This window comes from Myodes glareolus, chromosome 13, assembly GCF_982192425.1.
Source record: "Myodes glareolus chromosome 13, mMyoGla1.1, whole genome shotgun sequence".
NCBI classification, from domain to species: domain Eukaryota; kingdom Metazoa; phylum Chordata; class Mammalia; order Rodentia; family Cricetidae; genus Myodes; species Myodes glareolus.
Genome location: NC_142038.1, coordinates 13,304,979 through 13,329,766, shown reverse-complemented (window position 1 = coordinate 13,329,766; position 24,788 = coordinate 13,304,979). Strand labels below are relative to the sequence as shown.

Sequence of the window (24,788 nt, the reverse complement as noted above, 5' to 3'; positions counted from 1 at the left end):
CACAGAGAGCGTCCAGTGCCGACTCTCTATCTTTCGCCACCCCAGTCTATCTCAGCTGGCGGAACAAAACAGGGCAGATATCAGTGTTATGCCTGGCACAGCTCCAGCTTCCAGACTGTAAGTGGCATGTCACAGTTGCTTGCACGCCCCTGGCCCTGAGTGGATGTTTGGTATTGCACACCTCAACTCCCTCTCCTCAGCATCCATAGCTACCGTGTAGAGACAGTTAAAACACCAAGGTGTCCAGCTCCTTGCCTGGCTATCATTCTGCAGCTCTGCCCATAGACTGTGTGTGCTCATCTGTGATGCTGTGGCCAGTATCTGAGCAGTCAGTGGGAGGCCGGGCCCAGATACCGGCCCTCCTCCCAGCGTGTGTGCCTCTCCTCTGACGTCACCCCAGTTCACTGCTTTGCCACCTAAAGCATACACTTCCGTGAAACTGCCTCTGTCTTGTTCTCATTCATAAAAGTGTAAGATGTGAAGATAATTAATGCCCTTCACTAACAGTTAGAGATTGTGTACATCTGTACCATCAGCTAAGTCTCTAACCTGCTCTGAAACCAGTTCAGATCCCTGGGCTTGGATATGATGGCCAGATTTTACAGTTAGCCAGAGTGGTGATGCCTAAAGCGCCTACCACCCAGGAGGGCTGAGAAGGCAGCCAACACAAAATCCTGAACTTTTTTTTTTTTTAATTCGATTTGTAGTTCTCCAGCTTGAACTTTGTAGATGACAACCTCATGTCACAATGTCAGTGGTTGGATGCACCTGGCTCAGCTTTTGGTCCAGGAAAGGAGTTGTGAATGGGAAAGGAAGGAACAGGCTTTGTAGATGGGAGATCATGCTACTTCCGCTGTTCGCGGGTTTCTGCAAGTACTTTCCTTGGTGGCATCCACCTGGTGTCTGGATCGTATTTGATCTGTGATGGCATCTCCTTCCTGCCCTGGCTTATCATCCTGTCTTTAACGTTTTGAAAGCAGTCAGCAGTATTAGCAGTGTGACAGTGGTCACAGTCTCTTTGGTTGTTCTGTAACAGTGCTGGGGTAAAGGACTCCAGGAGCCTTTGGTGTTCTTTGATTCTTTGGAAGACAGGAGCAGAGGTGACAGCTGAAGAGATGGGCGTGGCTTGCTGGGGTGTTTAGGGAAACCCTCAGGAATTGTGTATCCACCCAGCCTTGCTGTCTGCCTTGCAGGGCCAGCCCAGTCGGTGATGCAGAACACTGACTTTTGAGATTGGTTAGTTCTTGTGGCTTTGGAAATATAAACAAACCACGTGATGTGCTTTGAATTCAGAGATGACTTGTGTTGCGTAACCATGGAAGCCATGGGTCTAGTTCAGCCTCCATGGCCCTCACTTGGGTCACTGGGAAACCCATCATGGGAAGCATAGAGGTGGAGTTTCTTCCTCCTCTGTGCCATAAAATGTCAGAGTTGTGAATTTGGAACTATGTGTGGTGACTCATATATGTATCCCAGTACTAGGAGGCTAAGACAGGAGGGTTGCTATAAGTTCAAGGCTACCCTGAACTACACACTGAATTCCAGAGCAATCCAGGCTACTGAGTAAGACCTCTTATTAGCAAGCCTTCCCACCTACCCCAACCCAAAAAGTTGTGAATTTAGGGCTGTCGGTCCTTCACAGAGTTTGCTTGACATTCACTGCTCTACACACACACACACACACACACACACACACACACACACACACACAGGCACGCACACACGCACGCACATGGGGTTTCAGTCTGATTCCCTTCCTATGTACTGAAGAAGGCAGCTTAGCAGCCACAAAGCTTTCCAAAGCTTTGTACATACTGCCCGGAGCAGGCGGTTCCTCCTGCGAGCAGGGAAGAGTCCTCTGCTGAGATAGGCACCAATGAGTGCTGACCACGCCTGGCTCCCCCTTGCTAAGGAATAACCAAGGCAGGTTTGCTAACAGTAACAGGTTCCTGTGGAAGCCTAGGGACCATCAAATTTGCTTGCAGCTTAAATCCAAAGAATGTTCAGAGACACTAACTCCCGAGAAGGCACAGACATACATGGCTAAGGCTGGAGGTCACGGCTGAGTCTCCTGCCCACCCTTGTCCCATCATCCTCTGCTTCTCCCTGCACACACATCTCAAATATGGCAAAGATCCTTATTTTTCATGAATTTAACTAAATATGATACAGAACCTGCTTCTAATTCTTCACCCATCTCCCTTGCTCACAAATTAGTCTGGAACAATTAGCGTGAAGACGAACAATTGCAGATAAGCAGGTCAAGCTTTCCTTCGAGGCCGCGCATTGCCTTCTGTACCCACACTGCAACCTGAACAAGAGTCTGAGATAAAGAACTCGCTGAAAATGGAATGTTTTATTTTATACACTGTACCTCACTCTAGCCCCTCACCCCATAATGAGTGCATCTGTGAGAGCGTTCACTTCCTTTACTGTATCGATAGCTGTGTGAAACACAACATCCATACCATGGCCCATGTATGTCTGAGGACAGACTCAAGTATCTCCGAGTTTCAAACAGCACAGCTCATTTCTCCTTGGGGCCATGGACTTCATAAAGTTCATTTGTCCCAGAAAACTCTGGACCACTGGTTCACTAACTCAGCCAGTGTGCGGGACCCTTTCCAAAGGTTCTTTTAGTCTTTGTAAATGATTTTATTGTGTGTGTGCACCATTTACGTGCCTGGTCCCCGTGGAGGCCGGGGGAGGGCATCAGATCCCTAGAAGTGGAGCTGTGGATGATTGTGAGCGGCCACCTGGATGGTGGGAACCAAACCTGGGTTCTCTGCAAGAGCACGCAATGTTCTTAACCACTGAGCTGTCTCTTCAGCCCCAAGCATTTTTATTTTATTTTATATATCACTCTCTAACCTGTTAAGCCTCTGGTCATGCTCTTGCATACTAAGGGGCACATCTGTTAGGCATTGCGAGGGGAGGGGTATCTGGTGTTGTAGTCAGATCACACATACTCTGCAAGCCCACTCCTTCCATCCAAGCATCTGCCTCCCTTCTGTGATAAGCTCCCTCAGAAGGGAAGGGCACAGTTCTAGTTGCTCCTGAATCCCCTCCGGGCCAGCTTGTAGCAGAAGTTTTACAGACAGTTCTGTGCTGTGTACCTAAGCTACTGCTGGCCACACCCCACCAGCCAGTTTCTCCCCCACACCCCACCCCACCCTGCCACCCCTGCACCACACGCAGCCACAAGCACCCAGCAGTGAGATACTGAGGACTGAAGCCAAAGGAAAGCCCTGTCCTTTCCTTGGGCCTCTGCCTTGAGAGGAAGGTCCCCGCAGGGATACTTGGTCAGACTTCACATATTGAGCCTCAAGTTGTGACTAGGAGAGGTATGCTCAAAGTACAGTACACTGTGTACATGTATGAAAATGTCATAAATATCAAAAACTAGTATAATGCATTTCTAAAAAATGAAAGTAATATCAACAACAACAAAAATAGAGTGATTTGCTAGTCAGTGTGGGGAGTGTCAGCTTATATCCTTCACCCTCCCTAAGAACCTTAGACTCTATGAGAAAAGCCATTAGGCTCACTGTCGACACTCAGAAGTGGTGGAGCCGTTTCTGAGCTCCAGGTGGCTTATGCCTTCTAGCTGGAAAGCCCCGCTGGCCCCCTGCATAGCCAACGACAGTATTCCTGGACATGCAGTGTACTGTGACCTGAGCCACCTGGTTATGAGCTCCAGATTTATAGCTTTGTGTTTTTATTTATCTGTGTTGTGGTGTTTTGAATGGGAATAGGCCCCATTGGCTCTTATGTTGGAATACTTGGTCCCCAGCTGGTGGAACTGCATGGGAAGAATTAGGAGGTGTGGCCTTGTTAGAGGAGATGTGTCTCAGGGAGTGGGTGTTCACAAGACTCATACCCATCCCAGCATGCTCTCTGCCTCCTACTTTCTGGTTGAGGTGTGAGCTCTCAGCTGTTTTGCTGCCTTGGCTTTGCTCTGCCATCATGGACTCTAACTCTCTGGAACCCCAAGTTCAAGTAAACACTCTCTTTCACAAGTTGCCTTGGTCGTGGTGTTTCAGCACAGCAATAGAAAGTAACTAAGACAGCAGTGTTGTTTTTAGACAGTGTCTCTTTAGATAGTCCAGGATATCCTAGAATTCACTCACTTGGAATCCTTGTGCCTCACTAACCCAAGTACTAGGATTACAAGTATTTGAGGCCAACCTGGAGAGCATAGTGAGACCCTGTTACTAACTCAAGAGTAAACGTAGAGGCTGGAGAGGTGGCTCTCGTAGAAAGTCCCCAAGTTTGATTCCTCACCCACGTGGTGATTCACTACCTTCCTTAACTACAGTCCAGGGGATTTGACACCCCCTCTGGTCTCTGCAAGCACCAGGCACATCCCTGGTGCACATACATGCACGCATGCAAAACACTTAGACATGTAAGATGAGTAAATAATTTATAAAAACTTTCTGAAACAAAAGTAGTAATCACAAATTCCTGAGTAGACACACTTTGTCCCAGCGCTGCTGCTCAGTGCTTGTCCTCTTTCCGCTGGGGGCTGCGTCTTGACACATCTGCAACCCGTTCTGTCCTTCCATTAATCAGATGGACCGATGGCATCGGTGCCTCTAGGTTTGCCAGTTCACCGTTTCTCCCACCAGATGCCCAACCTAGCTCTTCTGGTCCCAGTATTAGGCAGGACCATGGGAGTCTTCAGGTCCCTCCTCTTTCCTGCTCCCCATGCTCTGCTGGCACCTCTGACCCCTGCTGGAGTCCGCCCAGGTCTGCACAGAGACTCTCTCCTCTGCTGCCCCAAATGCGGTACCCAGATGTAGTTGTTACTCAGTGACAACAAGAGGAAGGGTGGGAGTTACACTCTGATGTCTGAGGTGGTGGATGATCCCTACATCTGTAATACAAGCACAGGCTTCACAAGGAACACAGTTTTCTTTGGTGCCCTGTGACAGGCTCATGAAGCCACTTTTCCACTGTCTGAGCAGGCTGCCCACCACAAACCAGAACTGTGGACAGTGGCTTGCTGGTCAGTCCCAGCCCGCCCCAGCTACCAGCCAGTTTTGGCTGCCTCAGACCCAGTGGCCACCTTCTACTTGTCTACGCTACTTACTGTGTGCAGAAAACTTTCCTGGGTGTGCTGTGTAGCTGTTTGATTGTAAATTGCATTAACTTCTTGGAACCCTGCCAGATGCTCGCTGGACGTCTGATGCTATCTCTGTAGACTTTAGGTGGAAGTTGGAAATCTCCGCTGAACTTCTGCGGTAATAAAATTATTACAGTTGTACCCTACATCTGCTCGCTGACTTCCTGTGGGTTTTCACCAGATCACATGACTGACAACAGACCTAGGCTGTAAGCTTTTGGTGTGCTTGCTACATCCAAGTCTCTCCGCCAAATCAGACTTCTGCTTTGTCTCTGAGCGGAGCGTCCGGATGTCCCACTGTGGTAGGTTGATTTCACTGGAGCTGATAGATAAAAAAGAAATGTTCCCAGCCCCACTTAAGAGTCTAGTATTACCCCTGGCTCCAAAACTCAAAACAGCAGGGTTGCTGTGAGGAGCTTTGGACTAAGACCAAGCTCCTAGCTTCAGAGGTGGGTTTCTCCCGTGTCAGGGCCAAGCCACAGGCCAGCAATCCTGAAGAAAGTGTGAAAGCCAGGGCTCTTACCAGAACCACCTGGGCTGAGATAGCCTGCTGCCGTCCTGGGCTGGCCAGGGCCAGAAGAGCTCATGTCCTACCTGGCAACGCCCTTGTCCCTCTCAAACACCTCTCCCTTCCTAGGAGAGTCACTGGCAGGAGCCCCAAGGGGACCTGAGACGTGCCAGCAGGGCAGGAGGAGAAAGTGGAGCTGAGACGGCCTGAGGGTGTCCGCTGGCACACAGCTGGCCTGTGCAGCTGCCAAGCAGCATTTGTTGGTATGTCAGGGATGGAGACGCTCCACAGTGAAGATGCTGGATGTCCCTCAGCCACATGGGATGGCATTATTGTTCTCCATAGACTTGCAAAGGAATGTACAGGGAAGAGTGCCTTTTTCGGTTTTTGATTTGACTTTCAGACATGACATTTTTGGACTGCATCCTGACAAAAATGTGTCCCTGCTGTCTTTAGCTCTAAATAAAACCTCGTGTCTTACTTTTCCTTGGCTCTTGAGCATCCTATGACATCTCAGAGAAGCAATGGTCTTAGAGATACGTGTTCAAGTGTCTAGCTAACCAGACAGGTTATGGTAGTGGGGCCCCATGCTAATTGTGGTGCAGACCCAGTTTGTGCGGCTCTATACACAGGCGTCATATTGGCTGAATAGCATTTTGAAAATGCTTATAATTTATGCCTGTTATCTGCTCTTTCAGAGTCCTAGGTCAGCCAGGCTTACAAATAACCTGTTCCAGGAGAAGGGACTTGACCTTGTGCTTTCGAGTGTTCACCTCGTGCCACCAGTCTGGAAAACTGTCCTTTGTGAACCATGTGACCTGCTGGTGAAGATTTAAAACAAAAAGTAGGAAATAATAATAGTTCACAGTTCAGTCATTCACTCAAGGAGAAAGACAGCAGACACAGAGAAAGGTACTATGCTGTGGTCTTGGAACCATGTGTGCTGTGTTTCTATGCAGACTTGTCCCTAGCAGTGGCAATGTGTTCATGGTGTCATCTGTTCTTCTCTGCCCTCTACTTCCCTGTGACTCATGGTGCATACTCAGGAGACCACAGCTTGGAAACACCGTCTGTAAAATGATCAGATCTTCATCAGCCAGCATTAACCAGACTAAACCCTGGAAGGTACTTAGAAATAAGTTCCTAGACCACCGAGTCACTGAACAACAACCTAGTATTGTCTTGGTCTTCGTTAGAGGAATTGGCCTTGAAGACCGTTAGCTGAATGGCCAGAATAGGTGAGTGACCTTGGAGAACATAGGTGTCTGCTGTGAAGCTAGCTGTATGAAACCTGTGCCTGCTTGACCTTACCGTTACAGTGGGGTCAGCAGTCATGGCAAGGAATAGAGAGGTTTAGAGCCCCCACTGGGGCCAGTTGATAGCCAGTCAGAATTGAAAGGAGTTCATAAGTCCTATATTTTATACAAAGTGAGAAACCAAAGTCCCAGGGAAATACCCTGAACTGCCCAGCTTGCCCTCCTGGTCCTAACCTGGCCTGCCAGAGAGCAGAAGACACCCAGACATCGAAGTTGAAGTAGACTATATGAGGAAACTTCATATCCACCGTAGCTGCAGGCATTCTGAGGATGGACAGCCCAGTCCATGGTTTGAGAGGCTGCAATGGAAGAGTCCTACATCCTGCCGGCTGTGGCCCCTTTGGCAGGTGACTTAAGCAGATTGTGTGTCACTTCCCTAAGCAGATTGTGTGTCACTTCCCTTTCTATACAGTAGTTTCTCTGAGACTTGTCCCAAGATTATTGTGTGGCTCTGAAGTCCTTTGTTCATTCCATTCAACAAGCATCAGGGATATGCCAGATGCCCAGAAAGTGCCTGCTTTCTAAGGCCTGTCATGTGGTTCCATGTGCAATAAAAGCCAGGAGAGCCCTGATGCACCACTGAGGGCCGAGATGGCAGTAGGCCACGGGCTGGGGGACGCCACATTTCTCTTCAGTAAGTGCTCATGGTAAAGGGGTGTGTATGTGTAGACGGAAGTTTCTGTCGTGCCCAATCCCACAGCCGTTCAGTCCCAAATAAACACACAGAGGCTTATATTAATTATAAACTATTTGGCCTATTGTTCAAACTTATTACTAACCAGCTCTTACAACCTAAATTAACCCATAATTCATATCTGTGTTTAGCCACATGGTTCATACCTTTTCTCAGTATGGCATTCTCATCTTGCTTCCTCTGCATCTGGCTTGCAACTGCATGTCTCCTTTCCTCTTCCCATAATTCCCCTAGTCTGGTCGCCCTGCTTATACTTCCTGCCTTGCCACTGGCCAATCAGCACTTTATTAAACTAATATTAATGACAAATCTTTACAGAGTACAAGAGCGTTATCCCACAGCATGCATGTGTGTATCTGAGTGTGCATACTTTCGTGTGCATGTAGGTGTGTGTGTGTGTACATGCGTGCATGTGTTGTGTATGTGTACATGCGTGTGTGTGTGTGTGTGTGTGTGAGAGAGAGAGAGAGAGAGAGAGAGAGAGAGAGAGAGAGAGAGAGAGGCTTCAGTCAGTGTCACATCCCCCAAGAACTCTCCTGAGCTGTCCCTGAAGGCTCCAAGCAGAAATGCTAGTGTCCTCCCTTAGTTGAGCCCCACCTACCCAGTCCCATGCAACTTAGAGGACTTGCTCTACAACCCCAGCTCCATCTTGGATATTGCTGAAGGTGCCACATAATCTTACAAAAAGATTAAAAATACCTGTGTCATGGTAACAATTTCACATAAATAGTAGAAGTGGCCTCCTGCCCCATTACTTCAACTGAAAATCTGCCTCAGGGTCATTCTCTTCCTTCCTGTTGGCTTGCTTCTGAGATAAGGACAGAGGACATTCTTCAGACCCATCTCTTTTCAGTGACATAACTTTGTTGGAAATGTCTGTGGCCATGAGAGAAATGGACTCAGTCACAGTATTTCTGGTCTCTTATATTTGGTCGCTGTGTGTGGTTTCGCTGTTGGTAGCAGCAGTGTTCACAGGACGCCTCCTCTGTGTCAGTCAGGTGTTCTACTAGCCTGGCCAGAGTGTGGGGCAGCTGTGAAGTTCAGACAGCTAAATGCAAACTCTCAGACAACAGCATTAAACCGTGTTTAGCCTGAGTGTGACCAAGGGACGAGCCTTCCATAGTGACCGGTAAGAAGGTAAAACTTACCCTCTCCAACTCTGGGCCTGGACACACCTCAGCCACAGCTGAACCTTTAGTCTTGTGTTTATTGTACTCTGGGCCCTCGGGAAATCTTTGAGGAAGGAAGGGAGGAGGAAAGGAGAGAGGAGAGGAGAGGAGAGGAGAGGAGAGGAGAGGAGAGGAGAGGAGAGGAGAGGAGAGGAGAGGAGAGAGGAGAGGACTATCAGGGAGAGAAGGGGAGGAGTAAATGATGTGTCTTCTGAACAGTTCTCTCATTGCCAGAGATCAAATGAGTACATAAACATTTTAACATGCCTCATACTGTGATCAATGATAGCTTTGCCATAATCTCAGAGTTCCGGAGAATCGCTGTATAGACCAGGCTGGTCTCAAATCCACAGAGATTCTCCTACCTCTGCCTCTCTAGCACTAGAGAATAGTTACTAAGGTGTTGTGGAGAATTCTATTGAAATAATCATTGTTCATCATGAAGAGTAAAATCTGCTCATATCTGCTATTGACAGTTTGTCCTAGTGAGTGCTGGTGATGCCCCAGGATGCACTGGCCATTATGGTCACCTCTTGACAGTGACACTGTTCACAATATGTGGGCGCTGTGGCTGTTTCTGGCTACACTGTTTACTTCAGATGAGAGGGACAGCGCCCACCATATGCCTTTGTAGAGAGCGAGAGGAGTCTGGTTTGTAACTGTTGGTGTGATCAGCCACCCAGGGGCGCTGGACGCTTGTTCCCATTTCCACAGTCTCCATATTTCAGGACTGTTTTTGACTCACACCCCTTCCAGCAGTCACAGAATTTCCCAACGCTGTGAGGGCTGCCTCAGTTGGTGCCTGGCAGTAGCTTAGTAAGAGCTCTTGCCTAGCCCTCTACAGCCCAGCTGGAGGGGGTCCTGTAGGAGCAGCCCGTCTCCTCAGACATACAGACAGTGATTGCACAAAGCTGGCCTCATGTCCCCTCCCAAGACCTTGAGTCATTTCTAATTCTAACAACAACCAAGAAAAACAATCTGCTCAATGGCTGCATTGCTGTGCGGAAATGCAGGGGTATGTTGTAAGGAGCAGCAGTGTGCTGGGGTCTGCCCAGAGCTAATCCTCAGTGGCACCTCAGAGAACTGAATCTCCACACAGCGGCACAGTACCTAGAACTGGTCAGTCAGATCCTGGGGACCAGGGACAGTCATCCTCACCGCACCCGGTCACTCTGTGTCCCGCCAACCCCGCTGACCCTTCTGGAACCCTGGAATCTAGCACATGGGTATTTTCAGACTATAATTCTGTTACTTCAAAATTCCTACAGAGTGTGTGTGTGTGTGTGTGTGTGTGTGTGTGTGTGTGTGTGTGTGTGTACACATGTGTGCGTGTACCTCATCTACCCAGACCTCCCTTTCCTAAATCCCAGAATCCCCCAGCTAGGACTATTTCAGTTCAGATCAAAGTTTCCACCTGCCCTAAGGAACCACAGGGCCTCAGTCTCCACACTTAAGTGTAGGTCACTGTTCAGGGCATTCCCTTTATGCCCCACCCTTCGTCGGGCCCTCCCAAGACTCCCAAGACCTTAGTTCAAAGTTTAGGGATCTTTGTGTCTCAGGTTCAGACACTGCTTGCCAGTGTTAGCACTCTTGCTGCCTTCTAGACTCACCAACATAGCACGACTGGGGGTTCACACCTGCTGTCCCTTTGAGGACAGGCTTCCCACTGCATCTGGCCACACTCCCACGGCAGACCCTGCAGCATCTCTCTCCTTGGTTGTAAGTGTTCGCGGTAGTTTCCACTGCTGCTTGTCTCTCCTTCCGTGAGAACAGGAACTGCGGCACCCGTAGGCCCAGCCCACTGTGGCCTCCTGGCACCAAGCAGTAGACACTCGTGTAAACAAGTGTGCTGTGTGATAAGAGTCTGTGAGATGACAGACCTCACACATCTGCCCTGCATCTAGGACATGCGTAGTATTCAGCACGTGGAGGTTCTGTCACTGACACAATTGTTGACTTTGGGCGTTATGAACACCCTACTAGCACTCTGGGTAGGCCACAGCAAGCACCAAGTCTGTGAACCTTCGAGCACAGTGGATGTGTATGAATGCCTTGCTCCCTTCTCTCTCAGCCCTCTCCTTCAGCCTTCCAGCTGCATCCTAGGACCCTGGCTTGTTCCTGTTCTCCCCACCCCACCTACAGTAGGCATTACCACAGCACAGCCTCTCCTGGTGGGGCCTCCATGACTGGGTACAGGCCACAAAGCTTTTAATAGACCCAACTGTTCCTCAGGCTACAGGCAAAGAGACCGCTGGCCCTGGTGGCTTAGTAAATCAGGAATAAAATTCAGGTTAGAAACCAAGACTTGATGCTGTGGTACTATGCTAAGTGCTACCTCAGGCAACCAACCTGCCAGCCCAGAGGCCAGGAAGAGTGCTCCAGGGCCCTAGACGATGTACAGGGCCAGCCCTGAGCTCCCCAGAGTCCTGCGAGGAAGGAACTTGGCCACTCTGTCCCCTGCAGGATGAGGATGAGGCCAGACTGCAGAGCCAGCTGCTCCCTAGCCAATCATGCCTCCCCCTTTAGCTCAGGGCTCAAGACCTTTTTTTTTCTTTAAATAAAAATCACTTTCTTGCTGGGCAGTGGTGGCGCACACCTTCAATCCCAGCATTCAGTTATGTAAACTATCATATCATCAGCAAATAGTGAGAATTTTGACTTCTTTTTTTTCTGATTTGTATCCCTTTGATCTCCTTTTGGTGTCTTATTGCACTGGCTAGGACCTCAAGAACTATATTGAATATATTATAAATAGGGTGGACAACCTTGTCTTGTTCCTGATTTCAGTGGGATCGCTAGACGTTTAGTTTGATGTTGGCTGTTGGCTTGCTGTATATTGCCTTAATTATGTTTAGGTATGTTCTTTGTATCCCTACTCTCTCCAAGACCTTTATCATGAAAGGATGTTATATTTCGTCGAAAGCTTTTTTCAGCATCTAACGAGATGGTCATGTGATTTTTTTTTTTACTTTGCAGTTTGTTTATATGGTGGATTAAGTGGTTTTTAAACATAAAGCAAATAAAAACCAGCCTACAAATCACAATCCCAGAGAACATAGACAACAATGAGGACCCTAAGAGAGACATACATGGATCTAAGCTACATGGGAAGTAGAAAAAGACAAGATCTCCTGAGTAAATTGGGAGCATGGGGACCTTGGGAGAAGGGTGAAGGGGAGGGGAGAGTGAGAGAGGGGAGCAGAGAAATATGTAGAGCTCAATAAAAATCAACTTAAAAAAAAATCCCAGCACTTGGGAGGCAGAGGCAGGCGGATCTCTTGAGTTCGAGGTCAGGCTGGTCTACAGAACTAGTTCCAGGACAGTCATGGCTACACAGAATCCCTGTCTTGAAAAAAATTAGTTAATAATAAATAAATAAATAAAATCACTTTCTTAAAAAATTTATAGCACAGCTAAATTAACACAGCCACTCAGATTAGCACTTGCCCAGACCAAGGTCTCTCTGTCTCTGTGAACTTCATACAGTGAGAAGGCTGGATTGTTTGTTTGTTTTTTGTTTTTTGAGACAGGGTTTTTCTGTACCTTTGGAGCCTGTCCTGTCACTTGCTCTGCAGACCAGGCTGACTTGGAACTCCCAGAGATCCACCTGCATCTGCCTCCCGGGTGCTAGAATTAAAGGCGTGCGCCACCACCACCCAGCAAGTTTGAGGATTTCTGAGGAAAGATTCTCACCTCCAACATGACCCACGCCCCAACACAGGATCTCTCAAGAAGAGCCAGGCCTTGACACTGAGCAGGACAAGATGTTTACCCTGTCTACCACAAGCAGAGCCCTGCCTCCTTTTACCCCACCTCCTTTAGGTCCCTCCTCAGTGAACTAACCAGGGTCATTATATTGTTTGCTGTGGCCTCAGGTGTCTTTGTCAGGGTTACTATTGCTGTAAAGAAACACCATAAGCAAAGCAATTTGGAGAGGAAAGGGTTTACTTCACTCAAGGTTCAATATAACAGCTCATCACCAAAAGCAATGAGGGTAGGAACTCAAGCAGGGAAGGAACTTGGAAGAGGAGCCGTGGAGGGGTACTGCCTACTGGCTTACCTAGCCTGCTTTCCTGTAGAACCCAGGACCAGCAGCCTAGAAATGGCACCACCCACAATGCACTGGGCCCTCCCCTATTAATCACTAATTAAGAAATGCCCTACAGCCTGATCTTACGGAAGCATTTTCTAAGTTGGGGTTCCCTCCTCTAGATGACTGTAGCTTATGTCACATAAACCCTCCAGCACAGCAGGTAAGTTACACTCTCCCAGAAGCCATTGACAGTCAAAGTTTGTGAAGGCCTGGTCCTCTCAGCCTGTAGCCACTCTGGGGAGGACCCTGTCCACACACCACTGCTCTTCCTGTACGTGAAAAGTCATCTTGTTCTCATTGCAGAAATTCCCAGAACTGAAGTTCAGATATGTGGAAGAGGAGCAGCCCGAAGAGTTTTTCATCCCTTACGTCTGGTCTCTGGTCTACAACTCAGCCGTAGGCCTTTACTGGAACCCGCAGGACATCCAGCTGTTTGCCATGGACTCTGACTGAAGCCGGGCACACCCACGCCCGCCCGCCAGCCCCCAGCCTGCAGCTCTACTAGTTCCTTCATGTCTAGGAGTAGAAGCAGACAGACTGCCGGTGTCTTCTGCCACAGAGGGGCACACGGCGTGCTCCCCCTCACACTGTGATGACCGGGAAACCGCTGCCAGTTAGTAGGGTCGCTCGGCTTTGACTGTAGTGCAGGGGGGGGGGGGGTGCCCAGTAATAAACAGAACTCGCTGTTCAATAGGTGACTTATTTCTAAACTTCTGAACCCAAAATCTAGAGCTTTCCTGGGATCCTGGTGCCTTGGGCACATGACAAACACATCGACAGTGTATGCCATTTCCCTTTTTCTTAAATTGTTTTTAGATTGATTTATTTCTATTCTGTGTGTGAGTTTTTGCCTACATGTTTACATGCACACCACTTGCACACCTGATGCCCACAGCGATCAGAAGAGGGCATCAGACGGGAACTGGAGTTACAGAAGGTTGCGAGCTGCCACGTGGGTGCTGGGAACTGAACTCGTGTCCTCTGCAGGAGCAGCAGTGCCCTTACCCACTGAACCAGCTCTCCAGCGCTGCTTTCCTTCTTGAGGCTTGTTCTCATACTGGAGCCACACTAGATTGAAACTCCCTGTACAGCCCAGGCTGCCCTAGAACTCACAGCAATCCTCCTGCCTGTGCCTCCTCTGAGTGCAGGGATTACACGTTTGTGCCAACACATCGAGCCTACACATCTTTTTATCTCAGATACTGAAAATTTTTTAGTATGCATATGCTTGTACGTGTACATGCACATGTATGTGCGTATGTGTGTCTATATGCATGTTTGTCTGTACATACCCGTGTATATGTTTGCATGCTGCTTCGCAGTCCAGAATTTCATAAACACTGTACCTGCCCACATGACACTAACCTTCAAGGAGGGAAAATAGCTCTTTGGGGGTTGGGAGTGGCCTCTGACCTGACCCGGGATTTGGGGATTGGGGTGGCCTCTGAGCTGACTAGGATTTGGGGGTTGGGAATGGCCTCTAAACTGACCCAGGATTTAGTTGAAGTCACGCACAAATTAATTCATCTACTGTATTATTCATTAGGGAAAACTTAATTTTGAAAGCAACCTTTTTCCTTCAGCCAAATTAATAGGAAGAACAAAAGGAGACCAGCTTATTAAGACAGCTTTCCATCCAAGATGAAAAGTAGGCTTTTTTCCATGTTTCTGACTTTGAAAAAAAAAATGTTTTGGGCTTGCGAGACCCATGAATTTGGTCCTACACACCTTTGGGCTGTGCTGAGTGGAGCAGCAGGCGCAGAGGTTCCACAGCCATGCATCCCACATCAGTGTGTAAACCTTTGTTTACCCACTGGTCTGTTAGCACCGGCCTTTTCCACCTATCCCCACACCCCTGGGCTCGGGGCAGAATCACCATGGGTGGTTTCCCCTGGGTGAGTGGACTAAGCCCTCTTTCTCCAGCTCTCAGGTGTATGGACAGGTCACTTACCCTTTTCTAGAGTGGATGGAACTGGAGCCTTCCCTGCTGCCCCCATACACCAGTTCCCTGGGGATGACTGGGACCACAGCACAGGGCTTCTGCACTGGCACTGCTGTCCCAAGAGCAGGGCATCTTGAGGTAGAATGGCCTAGTTAGCATTTCGGGTAATGTGATGTAAATTTCCTACGTAGAAAAAATGATTGGCAGCTCTTATTTGTCTTCAGTGCATTCCAGTTTGCTTCCTCTTCCTTTAGACAACGTAACAGAAAGTTACCGGTCATGTGAAACATCCACTTCTTTGGGCGTCAGGGGCTAAGCAGGAGCATGGGACATCAGTTACGGGACAAGCCGTATTCGTGGTAATGGGGCACACTGCCATCCAGACCTCTGCCCCAGCCTCCTAGTTCCACGTGCCCTGAGCTCAAGCCTCTGTGCTTGCCTCCTACTGACCCCTCTCCTGGCTCACGGGCTCAGTGACCTAAAAGCTCCCCTGAGGCACCAGCCACCTAGTTGCTCTGCTGGACTGAGGTCCACAGCTGTGCCACTGCCGGCCTCAGTTCAGCAGTCGCTGGGGCTTCCTTCTAACCGTTAGCAAAGGAGGACAGGTTGATGACTTGGCAGTAGACTTGCATGATAAGCTGAATTGCACTTGAGTTTAGATATTAGTTTGCTTAGAGCTGTCAGACTCAGCTCGACAGTTAAAAGCACTTGTTCTTGCAGGGGAGCAGGGTTCAGTTCCCAGCACCTCCATGAGGGCTCACGACCATCACTCAATTTCAGGAGATCCAGCATTCCCTTCTGACTTCTGTGGGTACTAGGCGCAGTCATGATGCACACACATACACACAAGATACTCATTCACATAAAGAATGCATATGTGTGAGAAGAAATGATACAAAATGATCCTGTATTCACAAGGTGAAAGTTGACCTCTGCTATTACCCATGCGTGACTGAAGGAAATGAATGTCTGATTTTTCCTGAAATCCGAAACAATTATTGTAGCCAGGCATGGTTGTGCACATCCTTAATCCTAATCTCCAGGAGACAAAGGCAAATGGATCTCTGTGAGTTCAAGACTGGGCAGAGCTACATGGTGAGACCCTGTCTCAGGTCAACTAAGGTGCAGGAGAGAACCATTGTTGTGTGGTATCGGTGCATGAACCAGGGGTTCTGCAGTGCTGTGAAGGGTTTAAAGAATGCCCACCTCTGGAAAAAATCTCCTCACACTTTTCCTTTTATTGTTTTGTTTTGTTTTGTTTTTGTTTTTGTTTTTTCAAGACAAGGTTTCTCTGAAGCTTTGGTGCCCGTCCTAGCTCTTGTAGACCAGGCTGGCCTCAAACTCACAGAGATCCGCCTGCCTCTGCCTCCCAAGTGCTGGGATTAAAGGCGTGTGCCACCACCACTCAGCTTCCTCACTTTTTTAAGAGCCCAAGGCAATTGGCAAAAACTTGAAAATTCTAAGCCTGGCTCCCCAGCAACTCCCCGGGGTTGCATGAACAACAGCCTGCAGCAGGCCCTTCCCGCTCAGAAGCACAGGTGAAGCAGCCCTCTGACAAAGGTAGGAGAAGAAAGGAAGTTAGTGGTGTGTAAAAAGCATGCTACCACATGACTCTTCGGGAGGAATGCACAGGAGCCAAGTCCCACTACACACCTCATGACCCCCAAGGACCTTCCAGAAAACGTCCACAGGAGGATACTGTTAAATCCTGAATGTTCATCTTTGTCTTTGGCCTCAGCCCTGCAGGTGCTAGGGTTACAGTCATGGGCCACCACACCACACACTGAATTTCTCAACACATTATTTTTTTAGGCAACATGGCGTCCTTCAGCCTCTGGGGAGCTGGGTTCTTGCATCAGAGCTTTCGCCATAGCTAAGTGACCAAGTGCTGTGTTCAGGCCGTAGGGTACGACTGACCAGTGGTTCCCTTGGCTTTTCCTGACACTGCTTGCAACCTCAGTGCTTGCCACATGGTAGCTCTGCTCTGTTGATGGCCTTCTGGCTCTAAAGTCAAGGCCACTGCAGGGTCCTTAGTACCCCGGAGAGGTCAAGGGTGTCTCAAGTAGTAAAGACCTACATTTGCCATCAGCATGAAACACTGAGGGCCAAGTGGTGCCCAAGCCAGCAAATGGGGTTTTCTTTCTTTCTAGTTTTGGATCTCAGAGCGGAGCTATTCAAGATCCCAATGCAGGCCCGTGTAGTGGCACACACGTTTAATCCCAGCACTTGGGAGACAGAGGCAAATTGCAGTTTCTATGAGTTCAATGCCAGCCGAGTTACATAGAGAGTTCCAGAAGACATCTTGATAGACAGACAGACAGACAGGTAGATCCACGCAAAGCAAGGAAGATTGGCCAGCAGCTCATTTCCCGGCACCTAAACTGACTTCACACCCCCATGTAAGCGCTCAGACACAAGGCTGAGTTAGCACACAGCCTGTCATGGTCTGTTGTGTGCTGCCATCCTGGAATACCCTACCCTGGCCATGTGTAGAACACAGGGACCAGGGCTGGAGAGATGGCTCAGTGCAGAGGACCCAGGTTGTTTCCAGCACCTATGTGTTGGTTCACAACCATCTGTAACCCCAGCTGTAGGAGAGCCAGCATCCTCTTCTGACCACACGTGGTAGACGTACATATGTGAAGACAAAACACACACATACACACAAAGTAAAATAAATCTTTTTTAAAAGGGGGGGGGACCACTGAGCATGAAGTTGAGAGAATGAGGCAGCCCTGAACCACTGGGCAGTTGACAGTATCCTGTTGGCTCCACCATACCACCACACTTTTTGTAACTATTTTAGTAAGATTTTAAAGTTACTAGGCACATGGTTTGTTTTACCTGGCCTTCCATTGCTATCTCTAGACTAAACTTTGTGGGTTCGACAACTGGACTGCTGAACCACCTGAGTGCTAGATGAAGACTGAAGAACTCAGATCGCCTGTACCCCCAGTTACCAAGCAAGCCCATGATGGAAACAATCCTAGGCCTTGAATTCTTGCTCCATACCACAGCCAGAAGTAACTATGAATCCAGAGACCAGACCAAATGAATCACAGGAATTAAAAGCCATGGTGGGGAGGGGAACAACACAGTAGAAACAACCAGAAGAGATGCAGATTTGCCAGTCACAGATTTCCAAGAGCTGTGCTGTGTCCAAAAGTCAAAGACGCTGTACCTGAGAGATGGCTCAGCGGCTCAGAACGCTCACGGCTCTTGCAGAGGTTTCAAGTTCCCAACACCCAGGCTGGGCAGCTCACAACAACCTGTAACCTCTGCTCGGGGATCTGGTGCCCTCCCCTTGCCTCTGTGGCCATAGACCCAAGTGGTACACATAAACTCATGCAGCACACACAGTACATAAATTATAAAATAAATTTTTTTCTTTAACCATATGGATTGCTAAGAGTCTGAGCCGAGCATTGAAGGTGAAAAAAGTTGGAAATTTTAGAATTTTGAGAACAATTCAGTAGCTGGCTTTAAGAATGGATGAAACATAACTCAGAAGAGAATGTGTAAAGCAAATTGGGAGGACTGAACTGGGTGAAACCACAAAGGAAGCTGGAAACATTTTGAGCTAAGTGATAGTGAAAACAGTACAACTGACGGAAAGGGGCTGGAGAGGTGGATCAGTGGTTAAGAAACTGACTGCTCTTCCAGAGGACCTAGGTTCTGTTCCCACCACTCCTATGGCAGCTTACGGCTGACACACCTACGGTGGCTCACGGCTGACACTCCTATGGTACAGTGGCTAACGGCTGTCACTCCTAAGGTACGGTGCCTCACAGCTGACACTCCTATGGTATGGTGGCTCATGGCTGACACTCCTACAGTGGCTCACGGCTGTCCTAACTCCAATCCCTGAGCACCCAGTGCCCTCACTCCTCTGAGCTGCACTGGCACCAGATGTGCACAAAGAGACTCACATGCAAACAAGACACTCATACACATAATAAAAATAAAGATATTTTTTAAAGTACTAATTGAGTATGACTATTAGGAGCACTTAGGCTGCAGGGCATGGTGGCGCATGCCTTTAATCCCAGCACTTGGGAAGCAGAGGTAGACAAATCTCTATGAGTTCAAGGCCAGCCTGGACTTCAGAGAGAATTCCAGGATAGCCAGGGCTGTTAGATAGAGAAACCCTGACTCAAAAGGGAAAATAAATAAATAAATAAAAATAATCACTTACTTTTACAGAGGACCTGCCTGCAGTTCCCAGTCTCCACATAATGTCTGCAGCTATAGTCCCAAGGGAGCCAATGACCTCTCTTCTGACATCCACGGGCACCAAGCACACATGTGGTACACATACATTCAGGCAGAACACCTGTACACAAAATAAGCCTTAAAAAAAAAAAAGCCAGAAGGTCAGGAGATATAAGATAGAGATCACTTACCGCACTCATGAGGTTCAGTTCCTACCACTATATAAGACCAGTTGTGGGGTTGAAGAGATGGCTCAGTGGTTAAGAGCACTGATTGCTCTTCCAGGGGACCCAGGTTCAATTCCAGCACCCACATGGCAGTTCACAACTGTCTGTAACTCTAGTTCCAGGGGACCTGCCCACCATGGCAAAACCCAATACATATAAAAATAAAAACATAAAAACATTTTAAAAAGAGCTGGACAGTGGTGGTGCACACTTTTAATCCCAGCACTCGGGAGACAGAGACAGGCAGATCTCTGTGAGTTCGAGGCCAGCCTGGTCTACAAGAGCTAGTTCCAGGACAGGCTCCAAAGCTTCAGAGAAACCCTGTCTCGAAAAAAAAAAAAAAAAAAAACAGTTGTGGCGATATATACCTGTAATTCTAGCGCTCAGCAAGTTGATGCTCGAGGAGCAGGGTTCAAGGCCATCCTCAGCTGTGTAGCAAGTCTGAAGCCGCAGTAGGCTATATGAAACCTGCCTCCCCAAATTAATAAATAAATAAGGAAAGCCACTTTGGGTGCTGCTAAAATTGTACTTGGAAATATCTCTTGATAAATGCATGTCAGAAAAGAACAAAGGTTGAACATCAGATATCCCAAGCAACTATCTTAAAAGAAAAAGAAAAAAGCCAAGCTGGGTGTGGTGACACACGCCCTTGATTCCAGCACTCAAGAGGCAGAAGCAAGAGAATCTCTGAATTAGAGGGCTGCTTGGTCTACATAGTGAGTTCTAGGACACCCAGAACTACATAGTAAGACCCTGTCTGGAAAAAAAATTAAAAAGAACTGGGTAGCAGTGGCTCATACCTTTAATCCCAGCACTCAGTAGGCAGAGGCAGGCGGATTGATGAAAATTGAAAGCCACCCTGGTCTACATAGTGAGTTCCAGGACAGCCAGGGTTATGTAGTGAGACCTTGCTTCAAAAAAGGAAAGGGAGGGGAAGGAGAAAGGACAGAGTAGGGGCGGGGGGAGAAAGACTATATATGAGAATTATTTCTCAGGGTTTAGAGAATTTGAAGCAGATTCTAGTGCCTTCCAGCTGCAGCATGACATAGTGGAAGATGTCATCACGTGGGACTAGAAGGGAAAGAGAAGATGGAGAAAACAGATCTTACTGGATCAGGAGCCTTCTCCCCTTAGGCTGTCACAATGGCAGTCAGAGTGCAGCCTGCTCTGGAGGCCACCCTTAACCCACGGCACACTGATGATGCATGATACATGGAAACAAAATGATCTTGATCACAATGACGGGTTTGTGCCTATACCAAACACAATCACTGTACGTGTTACATGTGTGTGCTATGTGTAGGTCAAACATGCATCAGTGGTGCTGTGTTTGGATTTTGAACAAAATGAACAAATTCATTTAAAATAATAATAATAATAATAAATGTATAGGTCTCCAAAACAGCACATGTGGGTGAAAATGTGAAATAGAAAGAATTTCCATACCACCTATAGAAACTGAGGGAGACGTCGTCACTGTCTACCACAGTGGAATCTACTCAGAGACCTGGCACTTCCGACATCGAAGGATGCCAAGAGGAAATGCTCAGGCGGGCACCGAGAGACAGGTTCAAGCGCGCAGACAGCGGATCCTTCCCAGCAATTCAAGACTGGAAACACCTAGTGATGCCCACCAGAAGAATGTATAAACAGATGACGATGCAGAAATAGATCACAACCCAGCAGTCCCGTCCTCGTCAGTCACCTCTACCCGGAAATACTCACAGACGATCCAGAAGTTGCTCCCACTGCCTGTTTTCCTGGCATCCTTTCCTTCTGTCTCCGTTATCAGTTGCCGCTTGTTTATTCAACTTTCATTCTTGAGAGGCCTTGGGTACCTGTCCCAGGAGCTGCGCAGTGTGAGGTACAGAAACCAATCAGACAGAAACTGACTGGGAAATCCAGACGTCCTCTAGTGAGCCAGCCTGCCGTCAGAGATTTGAAAATGCAAAGCAATGCCCTTTTCTTCCCATGAATGTGTCCCTTTGTCTTAAATCATTCTTTGTGGAAAGATGTCATTATCACATCGTGGGCTCCTTGTTACCTGTTAACGTGTTAAATATTATTTTGGTTTAGTTTTTTAAATAAATGCATGATAGATGTAACCTACATGAACAGATTGGAGGTGCCAGGTTATTGTTTACAGTAAAAAGGCAGGTTGATCCCAGAAGCCTGGAACCTCCGAGCTTCAGGCCAGTGTCTGGGCAGATGGCTCTGGTTTCTGGTCTCAGCCTGTGGTTATCAATGTTTACAACGAAGGCTTAGAAACAGTGTTCCCATCCAGCGTGGTGTGAGATTGAGAGCCTACTGGATGTACTCCAAAAAGATAGCAGGCTGGCTTTGTGGGATGAACTACAACCGGAATAATTATGAAGCTTTAGGAAATGGGTCCCCTCCATTGCTTCATATCCCCCACTCAGCATCCATCTATGTGACTAGAGGCCGGTCACCAAGGAACCCAGGGCCACCACTTTGCCCCAGCTGCTGCTGTCCTGTCCCCCACCTCAGCCAGGTGGCGCTGCTTGAGAGCTGGGTTTGTGTGGAACTCAGTTGCTAAACCCCTTGGCTTTCTAGAGCCTCCTGTCAGGAAAATCCACTATGTGGGGCCTCTTGAGCCGCAGTACCGCAGGTTATGTGGATTGTAAGAGACAGAACACTGGCAGTACAGAGAATGTAAGTTCTCTGAGCCCAGGGATGCTGGTTTCTGCGTGGCTGAATCCTGGAAGAGTGTTTCTTAAGGACTGCCAGCATTCCACAGTTCCTAGGGGTGGGAAGCCCTCGGTGACTTAGAGCCAGCATCTTCCTCTATGATAAGAAACCCCAGAAAGGCTAGCGCAGTGGCTCTGCCTATCTGGAATTTCACTGCCGATGCTCGTCCTCCTCAGACACAAGAAGGCTGCTACGGTTCCTCATGCCGCATCAAGGTGTGAGCTCGTCCAGAGCACGGCTCGGGGTGGGTTTTTCCATCCCCAGCTCTGCTGCACACGGCTCTTCCTAAACTGTCACTGACCAGGAGTGGGTTCCATCACCACAGCAAGCAGGTTGGCATCCCACAGCCCTGGAAGCTAGAAAGATGGAGGAGAGCGGGTGCCAGAATCCATAGATGAAGCAAGAAAGGGGAAGGCGGGGTAGGTAGCAAGCAACATGCAGTGATGGAAACCGAGGGCAAACTGCTGGGAGAGCCCAATTTAGGCATGTTTCAGACCTACTACAGTTGGGGAGGCTGCTCAAAGCCAAGGACCAGTTCCCAGGACAAAGGCATGTCTGCCTGTGAAAGTCCAGGAGAAGAGGAGCCCACAGCATCTACTTCCCTTCCCAGCCCATTCTCCTCACAGTAATGCACACGCGCACACACTTGCACGCAAGCTGGATGCTACATATATACACGTGAACTACATACTGTACACCTGCACACAAGATGCGTGCCACCACACACAGACACACACACACATGTAAACACACACAGGAGCTACACAGCACATGGATGCTTCTCCATCTCCCTGAGTCAGCTTAATAGGAAACAGGGTTTGGTGAGAACAAACAATTTATGACGACCCAAGTCCTAAAATGGAAACATCTGTCCCCACCATGGTTTAGCCTTTCCCGAGCCCAGCCTTGCTCCCAAGGGGCCCACCAGTCCTCTGAGGTCAGCAGAATGGAGGAGCCCCCGGTCAGAGAGGTTCTCCCTGCTTCCTGCAGTGTACCCCACCACTCTGTGACCTCCTAGCCTTGGTATACTGACCAATGAGAGCTGGGGCTGGCCAAGGAGGAGGTATCCCCTGGAGGAGTCGGGTGCCAGTCCCCCCAAGACCCTCTTTGCTCTCCAGCTGCCTCTGCTCCCGCCTGCCAAAGTCCTCACCCCACCCCCATCTCCCTGGTGGTTGCTATCTCCTTTGAGGCCAGGTTCAGAAACTTCCTTTGCCAGGCAGCCCAAACCGAGCTGATGAGATGCCAACCGATAGGCCCTTGGAATCCACGTCACCACACTGGCACATTTCAGAAGACAGCAGCTGACCCCACGCTCGGTTCTCTCTGGGCAGACAGCCCTTTCTGGGAAAGCCTTGCTCAGAGCAGCCTGCCTGCCTGCCCTGGCTTCATGGTAGACACCTGTGTGCCTGGGACCTGTCTGTGCAGTGTGTAATGAAGACAGAGTCTGAGGGACAGGGATGCAGGGGACCCACATGCACATCTATAATGCCCATCAGCTGGTGCGTCCCAGATGAGAAGGGATTCCCGGTGACAGACAACCTACACTCACCTGACAACCTTATGGGAGGAACTTGGTAAGAATCTGAAGAGCCCAATGCAGGGCTGGAGAAGCAGCTACGCCCAGGCTCTGCCCAGAGCTAGCACGGTAAGGCCTCCTCCGAACAGCACTGTCTGTCTTGGCGGTGGGGGCAAAGGGAACAGAAGAGACCCTCTCTGTGACCACTTCTGAGGAGGACTGACCCCACTGCCCCAGGTGAAATCCTTAGGCCTGCCAGAGGGCTCAGCAGGTAAAGCATTTGCCCTGCAGGCCTGATAACCTGAGTTCCATTCCCAAGAAGGAAAGAGAAAAACAACTCCAAGCTGTCCCCTAACCTCCACGAGAACGCGTACAAGCAGTGTGGGCATGCACACACACACTCATAAGAGATTTTTAAAAACAGCCTGCGCCAGACGGTGGTGGTGCACGCCTTTAATCCCAGAACTTGGGAGGCAGAGGCAAGTGGATCTCAGTAAGTTGGAGGCCATCTTGGTCTACAAAGCGAATTTCAGGACAGCCAGTACTGTTACATAGAGAAACCCTGTCTCGGGGGGGGGGGGGGGGGCGCAAAACAAACAAACAAAAAAAACCAGCCTGCATCTGCCCTCCCATGGCTCCCATTGCCTCACCACAGTCCTGCCACCCAGGGCACAATAAAGGGTGGCTCCTCTCAGGCAGCTTGAAGCCATAGCCTGTCTGCTGTCCCCTAATGGCAGCCTAGGATCCACGGGGTGAACTTTTGCCCCTTCTCTGAAGACAGGAAACAAAGACAGGCTCAGGTCAGACAATTGCTGACAATTGGCAGAGTGAGGGGCCCGGCTCCTGAGAAGGAGAGTAGAATCCGATGCCAGGGGTCTTCAGGTTGGAGGAAGCCGCAGGATCTGCTAGCGTAGGAAGCGGGCAACGGCAAGGCAAGCTCTACACAGGCACCTAGCCACTCAGCTACCGCCCAGGGCAAGAGTCCTGGGCAGAGAAGCGACCCAAACCAGCCACTCCAGGAGCGAACAGAGCCCTAGTACCCACCCACCCCCATCTGCCAGTCCAGAGACCAGGAAACCAGCCGCAGCTGAAGTGGCCAGTTCAGATTATACACATCACCAAAGCGAGCTGTTTTCCACATCCTTTAGACACTTCTAGAACAAGTTTGCGAAACTGGCGCTTTAATGACCAGCATATTTGTGAATGTGTGCCTGTGTACCTTTGCCAGGTGCTCTGATGGCAACGTCTTAGGCGGCAGTGGTGTCTCCTGAGGG

The 24,788-nt window shown here is 49.0% G+C and overlaps 1 protein-coding gene and 1 long non-coding RNA gene across 4 annotated transcripts in view; one reads left to right on the top strand and one right to left on the bottom strand.

Moving 5' to 3' along the window:
• Dym (dymeclin) overlaps positions 1-13,599 on the top strand; it is a 288,571-nt gene extending 274,972 nt beyond the window's left edge. For all 3 annotated transcript variants that reach the window (XM_085676420.2, XM_048419152.3, XM_048419153.3), the window contains one exon: positions 13,212-13,599. In XM_085676420.2, the coding sequence (XP_085532546.1) occupies positions 13,212-13,361 (150 nt within the window). In that variant the 3' untranslated portion in view covers positions 13,362-13,599. The remainder of the gene's footprint in view (positions 1-13,211) is intronic.
• LOC146891871 (uncharacterized) overlaps positions 1-21,473 on the bottom strand; it is a 48,499-nt gene extending 27,026 nt beyond the window's left edge. The window contains exons 1-2 of the long non-coding RNA XR_014996903.2: positions 21,015-21,473; positions 19,046-19,200 (exon numbers count right to left, since the gene is read on the bottom strand). This is a non-coding gene — a long non-coding RNA (uncharacterized LOC146891871). The remainder of the gene's footprint in view (positions 1-19,045; positions 19,201-21,014) is intronic.
• Between the last annotated feature and the right edge of the window lie 3,315 nt (positions 21,474-24,788).